General features: G+C 45.2%; 1 protein-coding gene across 4 annotated transcripts in view; it reads right to left on the bottom strand.

Annotated features, from left to right (window-relative positions):
* LOC141805253 (mediator of RNA polymerase II transcription subunit 13-like) overlaps positions 1 to 21,270 on the bottom strand; it is a 94,106-nt gene that overhangs the window by 18,831 nt on the left and 54,005 nt on the right. For all 4 annotated transcript variants that reach the window (XM_074690177.1, XM_074690178.1, XM_074690179.1 and 1 more), the window contains exons 3-5: positions 18,484 to 18,568; positions 14,950 to 15,033; positions 256 to 401 (exon numbers count right to left, since the gene is read on the bottom strand). In XM_074690177.1, the coding sequence (XP_074546278.1) occupies positions 256 to 401; positions 14,950 to 15,033; positions 18,484 to 18,568 (315 nt within the window). The remainder of the gene's footprint in view (positions 1 to 255; positions 402 to 14,949; positions 15,034 to 18,483; positions 18,569 to 21,270) is intronic.

Below are 21,270 nucleotides of genomic sequence, written 5' to 3'. Positions count from 1 at the left end.
TTACTCTGAGTTTAACTTTAAATGTATAAAAATGGAAGCACAGGTCGTTTTTGTTAAGTCATTTATTCAACGATAACTGTGATTGGATAGATCTAAAGTTTAAAGACACTGCTCTGACTCAGGAGGGGAATTTAACTATTTTATTTTTAGTGTGCAGAGCGTTTTGAGAGCCTTTTTCAGTCTCCTCGTCGTTGTATTATTATTTTTTATTTTGCAGTGCATGCTCTGTGTGGGTGGTGGTGTTGGTGTGGTTACCTTGCACAGGTGTGACGGAGCTCTGGGCCAGGCACAGGTGCTGCTCGGTGACGTGGTAAGCCGGCTGGTGCTGGGCGATCTCCACGCTGGTGCACACGTTGCTCTCCCCGTGGAGGAAGAAGGAGAAGGAGCAGGAGAGGTGCTCGCTGGGAGGGGACAGAGGACAGGACGCTTCAGTGGAGGGAGGGGCACACAGGTGAGTACGGTACAGGTGTGCTGTGTACAGCTCCTGTTCAGCTTAATTCCTCCAACATTTACCTTCATAACCGTGAACATAATTAAATCCAGAGTCAAACTGAAGAATCTACATTTAATCAGGTTAGAGATTAAATAAAGTCATGAATCATCAGGACGGAGCGCGCAGGCTGAGCTCAGACGGATGATGAGCGCTCCTCTTCCCGCTGTAATTCACTGAGCACGCTCAGACTGTCTCTCTCCAAGCCCTGCATCCCTCCACCTCCATCCATCATCTCCACCCGTCCCCACTCGGCTCCTTATTGCAGGTATAAATCCTCATTTGCTGATGACTGATTGTGTCTGCAGCATGTTTACATATGCAGCGCTCTCTTTATTACCCAGCAGAGGCTGCGTTCATCACGCACGCCGCTTTTTTTAACCACGGAGGAGGGGTGGTAGCAGCCGCCCTGAACGCCACGCAGCAGGGGGCGGGCTGGACATCATTAACCACAGGCTGCTGATACAGTCAGCAGGGACTGTCATCTCCATGTGATCACCCCACAGCCCACACAGCACCTCCTCCGCCCCGAGGGAGCAGGACCTCCGTCTGAGCCGTAATGGATCATCAGATTCAATAAGACCAGATCCACAGATCCACAGATCCACAGATCCACAGATCCACAGATCCACAGCTCCACAGATCCACAGATCCACAGATCCACGCTCACTCATGAGAGGAGCCAAACACGGTCTCAGGGGGTCAGCATTCAGTGGGGTGGACAGTGGTGGACGGTGGTGGACGGTGATGGCCTCCAGATGGCGCTGAGTGCACCCAGACACAGAGAGGCCTGAACCTGTCCCCCCTGATCCTGTCAGTCCATCAGGTGGTTGGTAGACACGTCTGTAGAGTCACAGACTGGACGCTGAGTTTTCTCCAGTAATCGTTGTTTGTTTGAGTCTGTTGATCCTTTTTAACCACACACACGTCTCCCTGCGGTGACGCCTGTTTGACTTTGTGTGATCGCTCTGTGAAGTTTCCAGAAAACATTACCAGATCAAAAAGTTAAACTATCTACTTCAGGTTTCCTGATGTCAGAGAAATGCTTCATGACTCTGTGAAACTTGTTGTTTGGTCAAACTTTAACCTCTGGGATTCCTCCACAAACACTAACACTCATTATCCCGAGGACCCTCGAAGGTCCCTGAAGGAAAATGCTGTAGAAATCTTATAAGTCAATAATTTTTTTCCTCTTTCAAAGCTTAAACCTCTCATCTAGCTTCAGCCCAAACCAAAGCTATCAAACTTTCACCTACTTTAATCCTAGTTTTTACAAAAGGGACCTGCTATCTAAGGACAGAAATGTAAAAATGATAAAAGTTGAATTGCAGAATGAGTTGTTTGAGGTGAAGTTATTAGAGTCTTGTATATGATGATAAATTATACTAACATTGATTTTGATGCAGTATTATTTTTAGAGAAAAGCAGGTTTATTTAAAAATCTCACACTTGGAGGATCACTGGAGAATAAGTGCTGTAAAAATCTGATGAATTAATATTTTTTCCTGCTTTAAAAGCTCAAACCTTTTTTAGCTTGAGCTTTTAACAGAAAAAAATAAATGTGTGTTTATTATTGAAATATTTTCACATTTTCTTATCATTTCTTCATGTTTGGTTCCTACCATTATAACAAGAAAATCACATAATATGACATATTTTCAAAATCTGAAACACAAAGTGGATTACTAATATGGAAGTTATTAGAGCCTCGTTTAAGATGATTAATTATAGTAACATTGATTTTGATAAATTAGTATTTTTAGAGAAAAGCAGGTTTATATAAAGACAGCAGGTGAACTCTAAAGGGTGAGCTCATAATAAATAAATAAATAAATATGAGCAAGATGTGTTTGTGAAAGCCTGATCTGTGATGATGATTATCTCTATTATCAATCAATATATTTATCATCAATGTAATTAACCTGATTATTATCTATTTGTTTTTTTAGTATTTATTTATTCATTTAATTTGTTATTATTGTCACTATTATTATTATTATTATTATTATTATTATTATCATTATTATTATTGTTATTATTATTATTATTATTATTATTATTATTATTATTATTATTATTATTATTATTATTATCATTATTATTATTATTATTATTATTGTTATTTTTATTATTATTATTATTATTATTATTATTATCATCATTATTATTATTATTATTATTATTATTGTTATTATTATTATTATTATTATTATTATTAGTATTATCATTATTGTTATTATAAGTAGTAGTAGTAGTAGTAGTTATAATAATGATAATAATAATAATACTTACAATAATAAAAAAAAATTTTTACCATCATTACATTATGTTTTATTAAACTGTACTGTTTAATGCCGTCTCATGTCATACTATACTGTGTTATAAAATAATCCACAACAATAATCTGTACTGTGTCATACTGCGCTTTACCTTACGACCTTTAAACTACACGCTCCACTGTATCACATCATATTTTATTATACTTTAAAAAAACTACAAACATTAAAGATCTCACTGATACAGGAACAGCTCTATATTCTCCTTCTGTATCAGCATATTCAGGTCTGTTTGTTTGTTTTGGTCTTATTTTAGGATCGGCCTGTGACGGTGTGACCCCAGCAGGGGGCCTCAGGCACCGTTTGGAAACCCCTGCCTCTTTATCATACTCTATTTCATACTGTTTGTTTTTCTATACCCCACCATGCTGTAGTTAGTGTGTATATGGTTATCTCCTTCCTGCCACCATCACTTCACAACAAACTTAGTTTATTTCATATTTCGAATCACACTGACTCTGTCCTGGAATAAACGAGCAGCTATCTGCTACACAATGTGACTTTATCCTTAAACAGCCACTTTAACTTTTATTTAATGCATCACATGACATAAACTGCTCTGTGTACTCCTCCTTTACTTCCTGTTTTCCTGATTTATTGACCTGTTTATTGATCTGATCAGCTGTTGCTGAGTTATTGTATGATCAACTTCCTCCTCTTGTCTTTGATGAATCAAATCATGAATTTCTCTGGAGTCACCTCCTCGTCCTGAGCTGTGCGGGGTCATTTCTGACAGGACGACACGCTGCTGATCCACACACACTCTCACACACACACAGAGCAGAAACCCACCCTTTCCTCAGCCCATGAGTCAAAGTGTTTTCACTCTGCCTGCCCTCCAACTGCGTCCTGGGTGCATCATTTCAGCGTATGCAGAGCTATTTATAGCCGCGCAGGGAAGCTCGAGAGAACAGCTGCAAGTCAAGAGCACCAGTTGAGCTCGCCGCCGTGCACACATGCAGAAATAATTCACACAGAGGGCGTTTAAGCAGCGTATTGAACAGCACATTATCCCGCACTGATTCCTCATAAAATGATCAGCCTGAACACGGACGGACCAATTGGCTGTTTGATGGATGTTTGCTGAGGGTTTCCCTGTGCTCTCTGTTTGCAGCCGCCATGGATTAAATAAGTCTGTGAAATGAAGCATCCATTAGACTTTATTTCCCTCTTGTGTTGATAATTCTGTTTATATTGTTATTGTATATTTTTATGAGATGTGTGCGCACTGATGGGGACTGATGTGTGCACACAACACGGCTCCCTGAAGGCTGCTCGTAAACACAGGAGCTCTGGATGAAGAGCGGCTCAGACTATCCTCCTCTTTGGTGACGTGTTGGTCTGTTGGTCTGAGCTGGAGCAGAATCACAAACTTTAAACATGGATCTCAGGTTATTCTGCAACGTTCATGCAAATTAAACCCAGAGAACATCTGAAAAGCGAAACGATCAAATAATCAAAGACAGCAGATCCAGAAAAACAGTGATGAATGAGCAGCAGCTATGATCTGAGCTCTGTTACAGCAGGAGCAGGAGCAGGAGCAGGAGCAGGAGCAGGAGCAGGAGGAGGAGCAGGAGCAGGAGCAGGAGCAGGAGCAGGAGCAGGAGCAGGAGCAGCAGCGTGCGGCCTGACGCAGCTGCAGATTGATGCTCCGTCCTTTAACAAAGGGCATTTTTCTGCACAGTAAGCCAGAGCGCCTGGACACAGCGCGCTCCTCGCATCCTCAGGGACATGTGAGCAAAGCCTGAGCGTGTGTGTGTGTGTGTGTGTGTGTGTGTGTGTGTGTGTGTGTGTGTGTGTGTGTGTGTGTGTGTGTGTGTGTGTGTGTGTGTGTGTGTGTGCCTGCGCTGCATGAGTACAGGTATTAATAAATGAAGAGGAGTGATGGCTGAGACTCGCCTCAGGGCTGACAGTACTGGAGAGAGACGGAGAGGAGAGGGGAGGGGAGAGGAGGGGAGGGGAGGAGAGGAGGTGAAGGAGTGAGAGGAGGAAGAGGAGGAGGAAACAACAGACGAAGATTAAGACAAAGTGAGCACCAGAGGTGGAGAGGGAGGAGAAGAGCAGGAAGAGAAGGAGGGAGAGGAGATTAACAGGAGGAGGAGGAGGAGGAGGAGACGCAGGAAAAATGAGGAGTGAGAGCAGAAACCAGAGCGAGAGGAAGAGGAGGAGGAGGAGGAGGAGGAGGAGGAGGAGGAGGAGGAGGAGGAGGTGAATAATTCAGAGCCACGCACGGCGATCGCTGCACACATATCGATGAGATCAGAGTTTTAATGGGAGGCTACTGAGCATGCTCAGAGGGAATCAATCAGGGAATGTACATATACACACACACACACACTCCACTGTACGCATGTGTGTGTGTGTTTCATTTGTGCCTGAGCTCATATAACAGCAGTAACACCACGCTGTCGTTTGTATGCTAATGTGTTTGCAGGGAGACACACACACACACACACACACACACACACACACACACACACACACACACACACACACACACACACTCACACACACACACACACACACACACACACACACACACACACACACACACACACACACACACACACAGCAGGGAGAGAATAAAGGAGATTGGATGTTCAGGATAATGAGCGATAAACAGTTAGCAAAGCTGTTGCTAACACAGAGCTTCAGCTCCAGGATTCACCCACAGCTCCGTCACATGAGGGAGATAATCTGTGTGATCTGTACCTGAAACTCTCTCCTCAGAGCTCACATGACCTGTCTGCATCCTTCAAGCTGCCCAGCCCTCCTACACACTGTAAACACACTGTAAACACACTGTAAACACACTGTAAACACACACTCTCACACACTCACTCTGCTGGATGAGGATGTTTACACTCTTGTTATCTCCTGTGAGCTTCACGGAGTGAACGCGCTTCACTCCGCGCAGACGCAGATCCAGACGATCCGTCACACGCACAAGTTTTTTTCCTTAGGATGAAATCAGGAAGTCCACGCCCCCAACCCGTGTGATTGGTTCCTGCAGAGTCTCTCACTTCCACACGCTTCTACCTCAAATGCTCGAATGGTTTTTTAATTTTCACTGCATTCACATCTCCGCTCCCACCACACTGTGTTGAAGGTGTTTAGTTCTTCAACTGAAATGTAACATGTGGTAATTCTACAGTAGTCTGAAATGTTAAATGTTTTTAACCTTTGACGCTTTTTTAGTTTGATGCTTTTACTTTTCATTTAAAAAAATCAGCTTGGTTAATCTTTTCTTTTTTCTGTTAAACTCTGAAGCACTTTGAGCTGCATTTCATCTCATTAACAGTGATCTACAAACAGGCCTAGTTTATTATAAATATGTACACTTCACCATCACCATTATCACCACCATAACTACTAACCCAAACTGTATAACTAGGTAATACTGCATAGATCTTCAGTTAACAGGACACTACAGGGCTTCCTTGAAGTTGGACCACCTCCATCAGTCAGAGCCATGTGTAGCTGAATCGTTATGAAGAAAAACTGCATCAGCTTTGGAAGGTAGGCACACATTTCCACCAGATGCTAAATATCGTACAGATGATGCTGTTACTGAACGTATTTAAGTGCAGAGTATTTTACTTTAACATCATTTCTAACCTCCAAAAGCCGACTTTTCGAGTCTTTGCCTCCTGGACGCTTGCAATGCTGACAAAAGATAGCCATCGCAACTGGAAAATATTTGTGCGTTTCTTCTTGTTCTGATTTAACATATCATTCTGTAAATGTAAACTACCTGTGAGGCGCCTCATTTCTAGAGCTGAAACGATTCCTCGATTGATTCGAGGTACTCGATTACAAAAATTACTCGAGTAATTTCCTCCGCCTCGAGGAATCGTTTAAAAAAGATCAAAGTGTGGTATTTCAAATAGAGCTGATATTTAGAGAGTTTTCAGAGCCCTCAAGCTAACTCTTATACAAAATAGCAACTAGCAACAAATCTAGCTTCTTTCCTGGAGTTTGGAGACTAACGGGTCATTCTACCAAACGGGGTCCGCAGCATTTGATGAGATGAACAAGGCACAAAAAATGTGTCAAAGTGTGTTTACAGATGTTGGAGCTAACAAAGTAAGTGCTCTTATTGACATGCTGCATCAGAAAATTATATTTCTTAAAAATAAATAACTGCTCTATCACTAAACAAAAATGTATTTTATCCGATTACTCGATTAATCGATGGGATTTTCAGTAGAATACTCGATTACTAAAATATTTGATAGCTGCAGCCCGACTCATTTCCCTCGCAGACCGATGGTGGCGCATGTAATGCACTCGATGTTTAATCAGCAGGATTACACAGAAGAAGAAGAGATGCTGCAGGAACCAATCACATGGGATGGGGGCGTGGATTTCCTGATTTTATCCTGGGAAAAAAATCTCGCCTGCAGGAGCGGGAACTTATTACCGTAATATACGTAATAGCTAGCTGAGAAAAGTCTTTTAGGTATATTACAGTAAACAGAAAATAAGGATTATGGCTGGAAGAAAATCGATATCAGGATTTTTTGCTTAACTATTATAAATCGTGATTTTTCTTTTTGTTCAAAACTCCTCTTTTTTTCCCTCAATCCACAATTTAAGTCTTTGTTTATGAGCTTGGAGAAAAGTTGAGATGTCAGATGGATCCCTGTGCATTTGAGGGGAAATTACCAAGAGCAGCCGTCTGCAGGGACTGAGCGTCGCCACATCGTCAACACACAGCAGAAAAAGCAAACAGGAAGTTGGTCTTCTTCGTGTGTTTTTTTTTTTTTCCTAATGTAAGAATGTTCAATTAAAGTTATTACAGTGCTGAAGAGTCTTTTGTTTTTGGAGTCATTCTTTTTTCTTTTTTTAGTATTACCCAAGTACAATTAACAATATACACAGAGTTGCAGCCAGGGTCTCAGATACAGCAACCATCCAACAAAGATGCACAAAAATAAACACCTAACAACACAAGAAAAAAAAAAGTTAAAATATTCTTCCTGTTCTTTTTGACTTTTTTGGAGCTACGGTGCTCTCATTAAACTGAAAGTTGGACATATTCGAGATTTTAATTTGTTTTATTTTCCTGTTGATGGTTAACGGATTCAGACTGGAGCTATACCCCTGGTTGTGTTTCTGAACCATTTTTTGTTGTATTTCTGGTTTAAGTTTTTGTTTTCTGTTTTGTTTCTTACATGAATTACCGTTTCCTTTACATGTCAACAGCATAACGTCTACAAAATCTGGTTACGTTGAAATTTCATTAGTGTTTCATTGAGATCTGGTGTTATTGGCTCTAAGGGGCGCCTGAGTTCCTGCATGGTGTCGTACAGCTGGAAAAGTGAAAAAATAGACGAAGAAGACCAACTTCCTGTTTGCCTTTTCCACTATGTGTTGATGATATGGCGACGCTCAGTTCCTGCAGGTGGGTGCCTCGCGAAATAACAGCTCCTGAAGCAGTCAGTATGCATCAAAAAAAAAACTGAAAATCACAAAAATCAGAAATATCAAAGATTAGCAACAAAGCTACAGTAGTGCAACTGTAAGTTTACAGCAACCTTTCTTAGTGTAGGGCTGTGTGTTCCTGTGTTCCTGTGTTGCTGTGTGTGTGTGTTGCTGTGTGTGTGTGTTGCTGTGTGTGTGTGTTGCTGTGTGTATTCCTCTGCGCACACATGACAGCCCCATTAGCAGGAGCATGAGAGGCCTGCAGTCAGCTTGATGTATAATTCAGTGTCTTTGTCCAGAGCTGCCGTCTCTGCTTTGCTCCAACTCTTCTCACGGCTTCAAGGATCCAGGATCCAGGACGGAGCCGATCCTTCAGGAAGCTGAAGGAAAAACATCCTCCTGCTCCAAATGACGTTAAATTTCCTCGTTATCCCTGACAGGAAGCCGGAGCACGGGGTGAGGAGGCGCGGTCAGAGGGAGATCCCAGAGAGCAGCCAAACGCTGCAGGTCCTTACAGAGAGCGTGAGCTGCCAGGCGTCATATCTGCAGTCTTCATTAAAAACAGAGGGAAGGAGCTGCTTGTTGGCTGCTGCTGTGATCTATCACCATCTCTGCTATCGATCGGAGCATTTTATCCCTGCTTTCATCCTCTCCCCTCTCCGTGGTTAATGTTAGAAACGCTGAGCGTCTCCAGGAGGCGTTAGAGAGACGCTCAGCTGCACTTTTCACAGGACGAGATGTGAATATTTCCCTGATCCAAACACTCAGCCTCAGGTTTATGAATGAAGAGAGGCCACTTCATCTTTTCGTCCTAAACTTACACTGAGCCGACTTAAACATCCGAGTCGTCCACTGACAACATGTTGCTACATCAGACTCACTGCTCAGAAACTCCTCACAGGAACATTAGGGACTGATTTAAGGACAGAGCTGTGAATGACGAGGACCCAAAAAAAACTACAAAACTTAAGATAACTTTGTCTCGAGCTGTTTCCAACACGGAAAGGTGGGAAATAAATATTATTACCAGTCCAAATTTAACATTTTCATTTAAAAACATGCAGATCACTACTTCATTCAAAGGTGTCATTGATCTCTTTTTTTTTTTTTTACCTCTGGGAGAATTTTGTAGTTAATCAGCTGATTGGATTGTGACGAGTCATGATTGTCTTTAATTAATGCAGAACCACAGACTCAGTTTGTGATCAATCCACAGTCCCAGCTCTAACAACATGACCCCAGAGTTAGAAGTGCCTAAAACTGCAGTTCCTTGAGTGTCCACTGGAGGCTGGTCACAGAAACATCAAAAACTACAAACACACCAATAAAAAGGTGAATTTGACACAATAATAAAGATAATTACAGCCTGGTTAAACTCATTAACTTTAATGCAAATAAACCATAGACTGTATAAAACATGGACGTAGTCTCGCTGACGTCACCCGTCTGTTTCTGAAACAGAAAATGAAGCAGATCAGCTATAGCGGCCATATTGGTAGGGGCAAAGGCTTCACCTACAGCCATAGGGCGCATGTTGGTCATGTGACCCTCAGCTGTGCCTCTGATTGGGCGAGCTCATGATCTTAATATCCTCTGAATGGCCGAGATACAAAAAAAATTCACCCCCCGTACAGTGGGAGCTGGTAGTAAAGTTATCGACTCAGACAGGAGACGTTTTTTGAACCAGGCTGTAAATAGGTTAATTTCTGCTTTGAAAACAGCTTTTTTTGGTTTGGTGTGTTTGTGACTTCCTGTACTTCCAGAGCCAGCCTCAAGGGGGCACTGGACAAACAGCAGATTTTAGAGCTTCAGCATTGTCTCATATTCTCAGACCAGAGGTTGATGCTTGAAATGAGCGTATGAGTTTTTGCCCATATAAGGGCATAAAGACCCGCCTCTTTACCTGGAACAGACTCAGAGGACGAAGAGCTGAGTTCAGCTCTTCATCTCTTCTGTTTCTGGTTAAAAACTTTAAAACCTTAAATTTGAACTTTGATTTAAAGAAGGACGCTCGCCCACAGCTCTCCTGCTCTGTAACTAAACCTCGACCTCCTGATTACAGCGAGGTCTAACTGCTGTGAATGAGTCACCTGACAGTCGTTTGGTCAACCAACCCATCACTAATCAGTCAGTAACTCGTTTAACCTAATCAGCTGTCTGCCAGTCAGTCTGCACGGCTCCTCACTCAATCAGTCACTCAATCAGTCGCTCACAGACGATGGCGGTCACAAGGAAACTCTCAGACAGGTTCACTGGGTCAGAAAAAACAAAAACACATCAGAGACGTCCTGAAGTGAGAAAAGAGGAATGCTCCTTTTCTCCTCCTGCTGATGCTGTGACCTCCTCATGAGGAGTAAAATCACGTTTGTTGCTTTGGAGACGACAAACACTTCAAAGTCCCTGGTCCCTCGGGAGAGTCGAGGAGAGGAGAGGAGGAGAGGAGAGGAGGAGAGGAGGAGAGGAGGAAAGGAAAGGAAGAAAGGAGAGGAGGGAAGGAGGTCAGGTGAGGATCCCTGTGATTTAGAAACGTACTTTCAGTCTGTTTGAGAACTGGAGGGCGTCTGTGTTACTCTGTCAGAGATGAACATCACTTATTCATGAGTCTGTGGCCGTTAACACCGATGAGCAGGTGGACCAACAATCGCTGCATCCCGCGCTCGCCGTGCACGCAGCGCTTGCCGCGCTCGCCGCACTTGCCGCGCTCGGAGCTGACTGAGGTAATGAGAGGGAGACTCTAATATCCATTCAGCAGTCTATTGTAATGATTAATTTACGACCCCCCACCTCCTCTGATCCCCACCTCCCTACATCCCCCCTGTGCCCCCTCCTCCTCCTCCTCCTCCTCCTCCTCCTCCTCCTGCTCTTCCTCCTGCTCTCTCCCTCTCTCTCAGCATTTCTCTGACTCTCTCCTCTTCCCCCTCAGCGTCTGATGCAATCCGTTACCAACCCAGAGAGCTGCCTTCCTCCCATTCAGACACAAAGAGAGCTCCAGCACTGAGCAGAGAGAGGAGGAGGAGGAGGAGGAGGAGTAGGGAGGAGGAGGAGGGAGGTTTGGATGTGTCCTGGATGTGCCAATCCTCGCCGTGCCCCCGGGACACACACAGATAAACACCAGATAAGCCCGACAAAGACGGCAGCGCCAAGGCTCAGGAGCTGGCACAGGCAGGAGAGGGGACGCGGAGGTTTCTGCGCCCCCTGTTGGTGATAAACGGTAAAACCTGCGAGCTAAGAGGAGACAAAGGAGCTGGTTCCAGCTGAGGCAGGAGGTCAGTGTGAGCCGAACTGAGCAACGCTCCCTGTGGCAGGAAAACACTGACGACCAGGATCCACAGGCTCCTACGCTCACACTGTCACTGTGGGGAAACAGCTATTCAGGGAGCAAGGCACAGGGTGTGTGTGTGTGTGTGTGTGTGTGTGTGTGTGTGTGAGTGTGTGTCTGAGCGTGCTGGAAGCAAACAGTGGAAGGAGGAAAAATGTCATGAAAAGATAAACTCTCTCTCACACACACACACACACACACACACACACACACACACACACACACACACACACACACACACACACATGCAGCACAGACCTCTCTCTCTTTGTGTCTACATATTGAAGAATATTTCTCTCTCTCTCTTTCTTCTTCTCTGCTCTCAGGATGTTCAATAATTCACAGACAGAGTGTGTCAGGGTTGGCTCAGCAGGGGGCGCAGCAGCTGACAGCATGTTGGTATAGAGCTCGCAGAGTGTGGAGGAATTACACCGCACGCTAAAGAAACACACACACATGCAAATCTCTGCTCTGGCTCCAACACAGAGGCTGGATTAGGAGGCCACAGGATGCTGCGTGCATAAAGCGTTAGCGTGAACAGAGTGTTAGGCTGCACACAGCGTAAGCGTGAACAGAGTGTTAGGCTGCACACAGCGTTAGCGTGCACAGAGTGTTAGGCTGCACACAGCGTTAGCGTGAACAGAGTGTTAGCGTGAACAGAGTGTTAGGCTGCACACAGCGTAAGCGTGAACAGAGTGTTAGCGTGAACAGAGTGTTAGGCTGCACACAGCGTAAGCGTGAACAGAGTGTTAGGCTGCACACAGCGTTAGCGATCACAGAGTGTTAGGCTGCACACAGCGTTAGTGTGCACAGAGTGTTAGGCTGCACACAGCGTTAGCGTGCACAGAGTGTTAGGCTGCACACAGCGTTAGTGTGCACAGAGTGTTAGCCTGCAGACAGTGTCAGTGTGCACAGAGTGTTAGGCTGCACACAGCGTTAGCGTGCACAGAGTGTAAGGCTGCACACAGCGTTAGCATGCACAGAGTGTTAGGCTGCACACAGCATGCGTACAGCGCTAGGGTGCAATACAGCATTAGGCTGCACACAGCATTAGCGTGCAGACAGCGTTAGCTTGCATTTAGCATTAGCATGCACAGCATTAGCCTGCACACAGTATTAGAATGCAAACAGCATTAGCATGCATACAGCGTTAGTTTGCCAACAGTTTTAGCCTGCATCCAGCATTAGTGTGCATATGGCATCAGCATGGAAATAGTGTTAGCATGCATGCTAACAAACACCTTCCACCTCACACACCTCTCTGCAACATTTCCTGCACCTATCATTATGTCAGCTGGAGTCTCTGCATGTGGCCGGTGATAGTTTCAGACTCAGCTAGCTTAGCTTGTTTAGCATATAAACCACACTCAGCTTAAAGAGACTCAGCTTCAGTCTCACAGCTCCTCATCATTAACTCACAGGTCTCTTCAATCTCCCATCAGAGATCATTTAGCCTGAGCTCTGGTGACGGAGGAGCCCTGAAGACGTGATTAACATCTTTCATCGTGACTTCAAACCTCTCGCTCTGAGAGTGCAAACGTTAGCATTCATTAGCATTCTCCATATATGATCAGCTTATATATCATCAGGAGTGAAACATGGTGGGGTCCAGTGGAAAAAAACTCAGTCAGGTTAATTTTTTTCATCCCAGATTCTGTTTTTTTCACTCAAACTCTCCAGATTTTCACTTCTTTGAATCTTGATCAAATTTTGACATTTCAGAATTCAGACACGACAGAAATCTGACTTTCTATTCTCCAAAGTTTATTTTTACACAAGATGATGACTTAGACTAAATATTTTACACTTTCTCTGAATTACACATTATCCCCCAAAATTTGATTTTTCCCCTTCACTCTAAAGTTTCTTCTTCTTCCCTAAATTTGAACATGTTTCTGAGGTTCCTAAAAGGGATTTTTTTAGACTCTTTGGACTTTTATCAAAATAATTTTTGTTCTGTTTTTAATTTTTTTGTGCACAAAAAAATTAGGCTTTCTGATTTCATCGTCTCAATTATAAGTTTTAATTCAGAATTCAGAGAAAATTTGACATTTTTTTCTTAAAACTTTGGTATAATAACATAAATCGGACTCTTTCCCCAAAAAAGATCATTTTCTCAGTATTTCGTCTCAAACAAAACATTTGGACTTTGATTTTTTTATTTTCTCAGAATCCTCAGATTCTCTTATATTTTTCAATTTGTTAAATTTCCAAAATGTTGTTTCTCTGCATTTAATTTTTTTGCTCATTGTTTGACTTCTTTCAGAGATTTCTGACTTTTTTCTGATTTTTATTTGATTCTCCAAACTTTGATTCTCTTCTTCAGAATTTAACTTTTTGTCTTTTTATTTAGAGAAATCTCATTCAGGATTTAACTCTTTCTCGTCCTCAGTTCGTCTTTGATTTATCTAATGTTTTATTTTCTCTGTCAGTGAACTGATTAAAACTTCTGACTGAAAACCTGATCAGCTCATGAGCTCAGACTCTCCTCGTCTTTTCATTCAGGAGGAGATTTGTGCAGACCAGGATGTGTTAGACCTCATGTTAAGACTCGTCTGTGAAGCACGGCCTGCGTCCTCTCAGTCTGCGTCCTCTCAGTCTGCGTCCTCTCAGTCTGCGTCCTCTCGGTCTGCGTCCTCTCAGTCTGCGTCCTCTCAGTCTGCGTCCTCTCAGTCTGCGTCCTCTCAGTCTGCGTCACTCGCTGTAAAATGATGAAGCTCCAAAGAAAAACTTGCAGGAACTCGACCGAGCGAACTGATGAGTCATGTTTCAGGAAGGAGCTTCACGGACGATCTCTGACGGATACCAAACCACAGCGTCTGAGCGCAGCTCTGAGTGAGCTGAGGAGCCTCCTCACCCACAGGAGGTTGGGGGGGAGGCAGGAGGTGCTGGAGGAGCTGGAGGGAGCAGGAGGAGCTGATGACTGAAGCAACAAGTGGAGCTGCTGTCATCACACCCGCCCCTCCTTCTCTCCTCCTCTCTTTCAGCGTGTCTCCCACACTGCTGCACAGCTACACAGCGTGACACTCTCACACACAGGCTCACACACAGGCTCACACACACTCACACACACACACACACTCACACACACTCACACACACACACACACACACACACACACGCTCACACACTGAGCTGTGAGAGCTGGGCTCTCACCTCTCTCCGCTCATTCACCGTCCTGCTCTCGTCTCTTTTTTCAGCCTCACACCACGAGCCGCCGCTGGAACATCAAGACTCGACAAATGCTGGATCAAATGAGAGCCTTCACACTCTGACGCTCACACACACTCACACACACTCACACACACTCTCACACACACTGTGAAGAAGTGAAACGACGTACGGCGTGGGAATTACAGAGTTCAGGTTTCACTCACCTGTTGCCCAGAGACTTTTCTTCCAGATCATGAGGCTTGAAAAACCACCTCCCGATCCTGACGAAGCCTTTATCCATCAGACACCTGCAGGAGGAGGAGGAGGAGGAAGAGGAGGAGGAGGAGGAAGAGGTTATAATCCAGGAGTGATGGGGAGACATTCAGCTTTTATATTTAAAGTCAAAAATGGATCAGAGCAGATCAGCTGTGAATCAGAGAGAGCTACTGTTGGGGAACCACAGGAACAAAATAAAACCTTAAAAAAAAAAACACAAAACCCCCTCTTTAAGTATGTCACAAGAATAAAAGATTCATTTTATTTTCAACAAGTTCTTTTCCTTTTTCTTTGGCTGGAAATGAACAGAAACGTCTGAGAAGCTCAGGTGTTAAAACCAGGTGTGGTGACTTCCTCCTCCTCTCTCATGTTGTTGCTAACGAAGCTAATATCAGGTTGTTATGACCTTTCTGATTTGATCTTTATCCTCTTCCTTCTTCTCCTCTTTAACCACAAACAACCTGTTTTATTTCCACAGTTTGACTCTTTCTGTAAAGCTGAGGAGCTGGTGGTTTTATGACCTCATGGGAGCAGGAAAACACACAGATTGTTGGTTTGTATTTAATAACTGATAAACGCTATAATGATATAAAACATCATCTTTATTTTTCTTAGGTTGGTTTTGCACCCGTCAACCAGCAGGGGGCGTAACTCTGCAGCACAGCGGTAAAGTGTGAGAAACGCAGAAAATGACGAGTGAACTGAAAACTGATCTTCTCTGACCTCGTCTCCGTCCAAAAACCTTTTCCTCCATCAGATCAAACCGTCTTCACTCCAAACGCTTCCTCCTGCTCCTGATTCGGTGATCTCTCCATCTCATTTCAGCCTCTCCTGACAAAACGCGGCGCCCACAGGGCCCGACCCGTCCCTGTGAACAGGTGTCAGAGTGTTTCCTCCTGGATCCTCAGACCGGGTGGAGGAGCTACCAAACCTCCTGATGCATCCTGGACCATGTTTGGAGCATTCCTCTCATTGCTCCTGTAATCTGACGGAGGCCGAGCCCTCCTGGATCAGCTCGCCTCACACAAACATTACCAAAGAAAAGCTTAAAGCTGATCCTCAGACCACTGGATCAGGTCTGAACTGACCCTGAAACCAGTCCCCCGAACTGGATCCCTGGATCCCTGCCTCCTCCTCTGAGCTCCTGTTTCTGTTCGTGAAGCCGCTGCCTCAGAGACGAGCCGTTAGTCAGAGACGTTTGTTAAAAAGTCAAACACAGAGAGGAGCGTGAAGCTGGCACCGGGCAGAGGTCGACTGTGTGTGTGTGTGTGTGTGTGTGTGTGTGTGTGTGTGATGGAGCCAGTGGGAGCACCCCCTCCTGTGTGTGTGTGTGTGTGTGTGTGTGTGTAGAGCAGCAGTGAGCTTGAAGGTAACAGGAAGGTGAACTCGTCCGGCCCCCTACCATGATCACTGATGCTCCAGCTGACGGAGCAAATATGAGCTGCTTCATTTAACAGACGATCAGACTGAGAGCAGCTCTGGGTACTTCAGTCATTCAGCTCCCAGGTCATAATTTCATTAAGGCGTCAGGAGGAGGAGGAGGAGGAGGAGGAGGAGGAGGAGGAGGAGGAGGAGGAGGAGCTGCCTGTCAACATAACAGGTTTGATTTTTGTCAAAGATTTAAAGTTGTTCCTGTGTTTCTGCAGAGCTGTTATCAGGAGCAGCTGTGAAGCGTTCAGGCCAGCTTCACTTAGTGAGTAAACACCATGTGGTTACACTGAGCAGGAAGAGGATGAAGGACACTTTCTTTATTTTTCACCTTTTTTTTCAGAGTAATAACTTTAAACTTAAAAACTAAACCTTTATCCCAGAAACCTGGATTTTATTTTCAGAGATTCTGACTAAAAAGTTCTGATTTTATTTTTTATTTTTTTGACTCAGATTTCTGAGTTTATCTCACAGACCCAAAAATCTGAATTATTTCCAAGAATTTTTTTTTTTTTTTCCCACAGAAATCTGACTTTAATCCCAATATTCTGATTTTTTTGTCCCCAGAATTCGAGCTTAATCTCAGAATTTTGATGTTTTTCTTTCAAGAGTTTCACCTTTAATCCAAAAAAATTTCCTGGTATACCTTTATTTTATTTTTTTTTTGTTCCCCAAAATTAGACTTTTTCTGTTTACAGACCACAATCCTGATTTCACACTCGATCACTTTTTGTTCCCAAAAATACTGATTTAATCCCAGAATACTTCATATGAATCATTTTTAAAAGTAGGAACTTGAATAGCATCGTCTCCAGGAAAGTTTTTTCCCAGTGGCTCTGATCCCAAACAGGAAACTAAAGCTCTGCAAATATTTAAAAACAAAGGATCAATTTCATCTTTTTCTTTTTTAAACACTCGTCTGATTTATTGATTTAAAATGAATTTATCTTCATCTTCCTCTTCCTCATCCTGCCATCACTTTCTCTTTGTCCCCAGGATTCGTTCATGTTGATTAGGACGCAGCTTAAAATGAGGATTACTGAACCTTTGGATCATTTTGTAGATTTTGTGCTGAAGCTCTGAAACTTTTCAACTTCAGGTTCTCTCCACGGGCCATATCTGCTGAATCTGCAGCAGCTCAGCTGCTCCTTAGTGCCTGAGCATGGTACAGCAGCACTAAGAGGTGTTGCTGTGTGGTGTTGCTGCATGGTGTTGCTGCATGGTGTTGCTGCATGGTGTTGCTGCATGGTGTTGCTTCATGGTGTTGCTGCGTGGTGTTTCTGCCTTGTGTTGCTGCATGAGTTGCTGCGTGGTGTTGCCTCATTGTGTTGCTGCATGAGTCGCTGCCTGGTGTTGCTGCATAGTGTGCTGCATGGTGTTTCTGCCTGGTGTTGCTGCGTGGTGTTGCTGACTGGTGTTTCTGCCTGGTGTTGCTGCGTGAGTTTCTGCCTGGTGTTGCTGCGTGGTGTTGCTGCGTGGTGTTGCTGCCTGGTGTTTCTGCCTGGTGTTGCTGCGTGGTGTTGCTGCGTGGTGTTGCTGCGTGGCATTTCTGCGTGGTGTTGCTGCGTGGTGTTGCTGCATGGCATTTCTGCGTGGTGTTGCTGCATGGTGTTTCTGTGTGGTGTTGCTGCGTGGTGTTGCTGCGTGGTGTTGCTGCGTGAGTTTCTGCCTGGTGTTTCTGCGTGGTGTTGCTGCATGGTGTTGCTGCGTGGTGTTGCTGCATGGTGTTGCTGTGTTGTGTTGCTGCGTGAGTCGCTGCATGGTGTGCTGCATGAGTCGCTGCATGCTGTTGCTGCATGAGTTGCTGCCTGATGTTGCCTTGTGGTGTTGATGTGTGGTGTTGATGTGTGGTGTTGCTGTGTTATGTTGCTGCGTTGTGTTGCTGTGTGAGTCGCTGCATGGTGTGCTGCGTGAGTCGCTGCATGCTGTTGCTGCATGAGTTGCTGCCTGATATTGCCTTGTAGTGTTGATGTGTGGTGTTGCTGTGTTGTGTTGCTGCGTTGTGTTGCTGTGTGAGTCGCTGCATGGTGTGCTGTGTGAGTTGCTGCTCCTACCTCTCCAGCAGGTTGTGGATGGCCTTGAACAGGAGGGTCCTGCACTCGTAGGACAGCCCACACTCCCACAGCCCCTCCTCAGACACTGGAAGAGGAGCAGGAAACAAACCGTCAGGTCATCAACATTTAACCTCACTGATCAACAGATCATCCTAAAGTCTGCGCTGACAGAGAAACATCTGCAGCAGCAGCAGCAGCAGCTGCAGCAGCAGGTCAAGCATCACAAACTAAACATGATTCAGCATCAAGTCCTAACAGTTTACAGCCACAGCATAAAAACACTCTGCATGAGCTGATACCAGAAACAGCATCACAAAGAGAGATGAAGTTATGTGTGTGTGTGTGTGTGTGTGTGTGTGTGTGTGTGTGTGTGTGTGTGTGTGTGTGTGTGTGTGTGTGTGTGTGTGTGTGTGTGTGTGTGTGGAGGATGCTTGGCAGTGCAGCTGTCAGGTTGGCTGCAGCGACAGTCCAGTCAAACCCCATGCAGTTGTCAGCTTCAGTTAGCTGCAGAGTGAGAGTGTGTGTGTATGTTTGTGTGTGTGTGAGTGCAGCCTGACACACACACACACACACACACACACACACACACACACACACACACACACACAAACACACACTGGCATGCTCAGGTTGGTACATGCATACAAAGACTTTTAACCTGGAAATTTTATTCTGTGAAATCGAAGCAGCTGAAGACAAACGTGGTCGAACCTGCTGCTCACAGGTCACCATCTGCCTGACCCCCCAAACACACACACACACACACACACACACACACACACACACACACACACACACACACACACACACACACACACACAGGAGCAGCTAACAGTGTTTCTCTTTGTTCTCCTGGTCGTGTACCTGCAGGGCTCCTGGAAGGAGCTGAGCTATGTGGGTGGTGTTTACTGACAGGGTGGAGACAAACACCACCCATCACAGGCGTGGGGGAGACAGGGGGAGACAGAGGGGGAGACAGGGGGAGACAGGGGGAGACAGAGGGAGACAGGAGGAGACAGAGGGAGACAGGAGGAGACAGGGGGAGACAGAGGGAGACAGGAGGAGACAGGGGGAGACAGAGGGAGACAGAGGGAGACAGGGGGAGACAGGGGGAGACAGGAGGAGACAGGGGGAGACAGAGGGAGACAGGAGGAGACAGGGGGAGACAGAGGGAGACAGAGGGAGACAGGGGGAGACAGAGGGAGACAGAGGGAGACAGGGGGAGACAGGGGGAGACAGAGGGAGACAGGAGGAGACAGGGGGAGACAGAGGGAGACAGGGGGAGACAGGGGGAGACAGGGGGAGACAGAGGGAGACAGGGGGAGACAGGGGGAGACAGGGGGAGACAGGGGGAGACAGAGGGAGACAGAGAGAGACAGAGGGAGGTCCCCTGGGGTATGGGTGCTCCAACCCCAGCTGAGGTCTCCCCCCTCCTCCCTCCTCCCTCTCTGGTTCTCCTCCTCTTTCTCCTCCTCTTTGTTGATATTTCCCTCCTTTTCTTCTTCTTCTCCTTCTTCATACCAGAGTGAATGAAATTTCCTTACTCGCCAGAATTACCCCGTCTCCATGGAAACGCTGGCGGTGAGAACATGGCGCCCTGGCATTCAATTTCTAACACTGGTCCCTCCCTCCCTCCCTCCTTTCCTCCTTCTCCTCCTCCTTCCTCTGTTCTGTTGCTTCCAACACGACTCCCCCCACCCCTCATTTACTCCTGCTTCAGGGCTCAGACAGGAAGCTGCTCGCTCTCGCCAGCTCCTCTCCTCTACAGAGGGAGAGGCAGCGAGCACCACGCGCAGAATGCCAAGTCTCCAGCAGAATCCAGCTCATTAGCTCTCCCTGTCTCCATCTCTGCCTCCGTCTCCTCAAAACACCGACTACAACCCCACCACGCCAGCCTCCCCCGCTAAACCTCCTCAGGACCAGCTCCAATAAAGCCTCTACACCACCACTGGGTCAGTCACGCATCAGGCGTACAGGATCCAAACACCTGAAGACAGAGTCCTGTCCAACATGATGTACCGTACATGAGCAGGCAGAAAACCATAAGACCACCGTACCGTACATGTACAGGCAGAATACCATAAGACCACCGTACCATACATGTACAGGCAGAATACCATAAGACCACCGTACCGTACATGAGCAGGCAGAATACCATAAGACCACCGTACCGTACATGTGCAGGCAGAAAACCATAAGACCACCGTACCGTACATGAGCAGGCAGAATACCATAAGACCACCGTACCACAGCGTGACCACCGTACCACAGCGTGACCACCGTACCGTACATGTGCAGGCAGAATACCATAAGACCACCGTACCGTAATGTTATGGTATATTACGGTACGGTACATTATGTTACTTTACATTACTTTTCTATGTTATAACTGATAGTTTACACCATGGCTGGATACAACAGACTAAAAAAACGTCACCATAGGATATGATATGGCACAGTACATTACAGTATGGTACAGTACGGTACAGTACGGTATAGTAGATTAAAGCACAGAATGGTACGGTAAGTTATGTTACATTACGTTACGTTACATTACGTTACATTACACTACTTTGTGGTACGTTATGGTACGTTAGGGTACGTTATGGTACGGTAAGTTACGGTATGGTATGGTACGGTATAGTATACTACAGTACAGTATGGTACAGAACGGTACAGTTTGATAAGTTACAGTATGGTATGGTACGGTACAGTATAGTATATTACAGTACAGTATGGTACGGTACGGTACAGTTCAGTAAGTTACGGTATGGTACGGTACGGTAT

This window comes from Halichoeres trimaculatus, unplaced genomic scaffold (genome assembly GCF_033239565.1).
Source record: "Halichoeres trimaculatus isolate MK-OKI-2021-1 unplaced genomic scaffold, fHalTri1.1 fHalTri1_scaffold_16, whole genome shotgun sequence".
Taxonomy (NCBI): domain Eukaryota; kingdom Metazoa; phylum Chordata; class Actinopteri; order Labriformes; family Labridae; genus Halichoeres; species Halichoeres trimaculatus.
The sequence above is the reverse complement of the archived record's forward strand: the minus strand, read 5'-3'. Positions and strand labels throughout refer to the sequence as shown.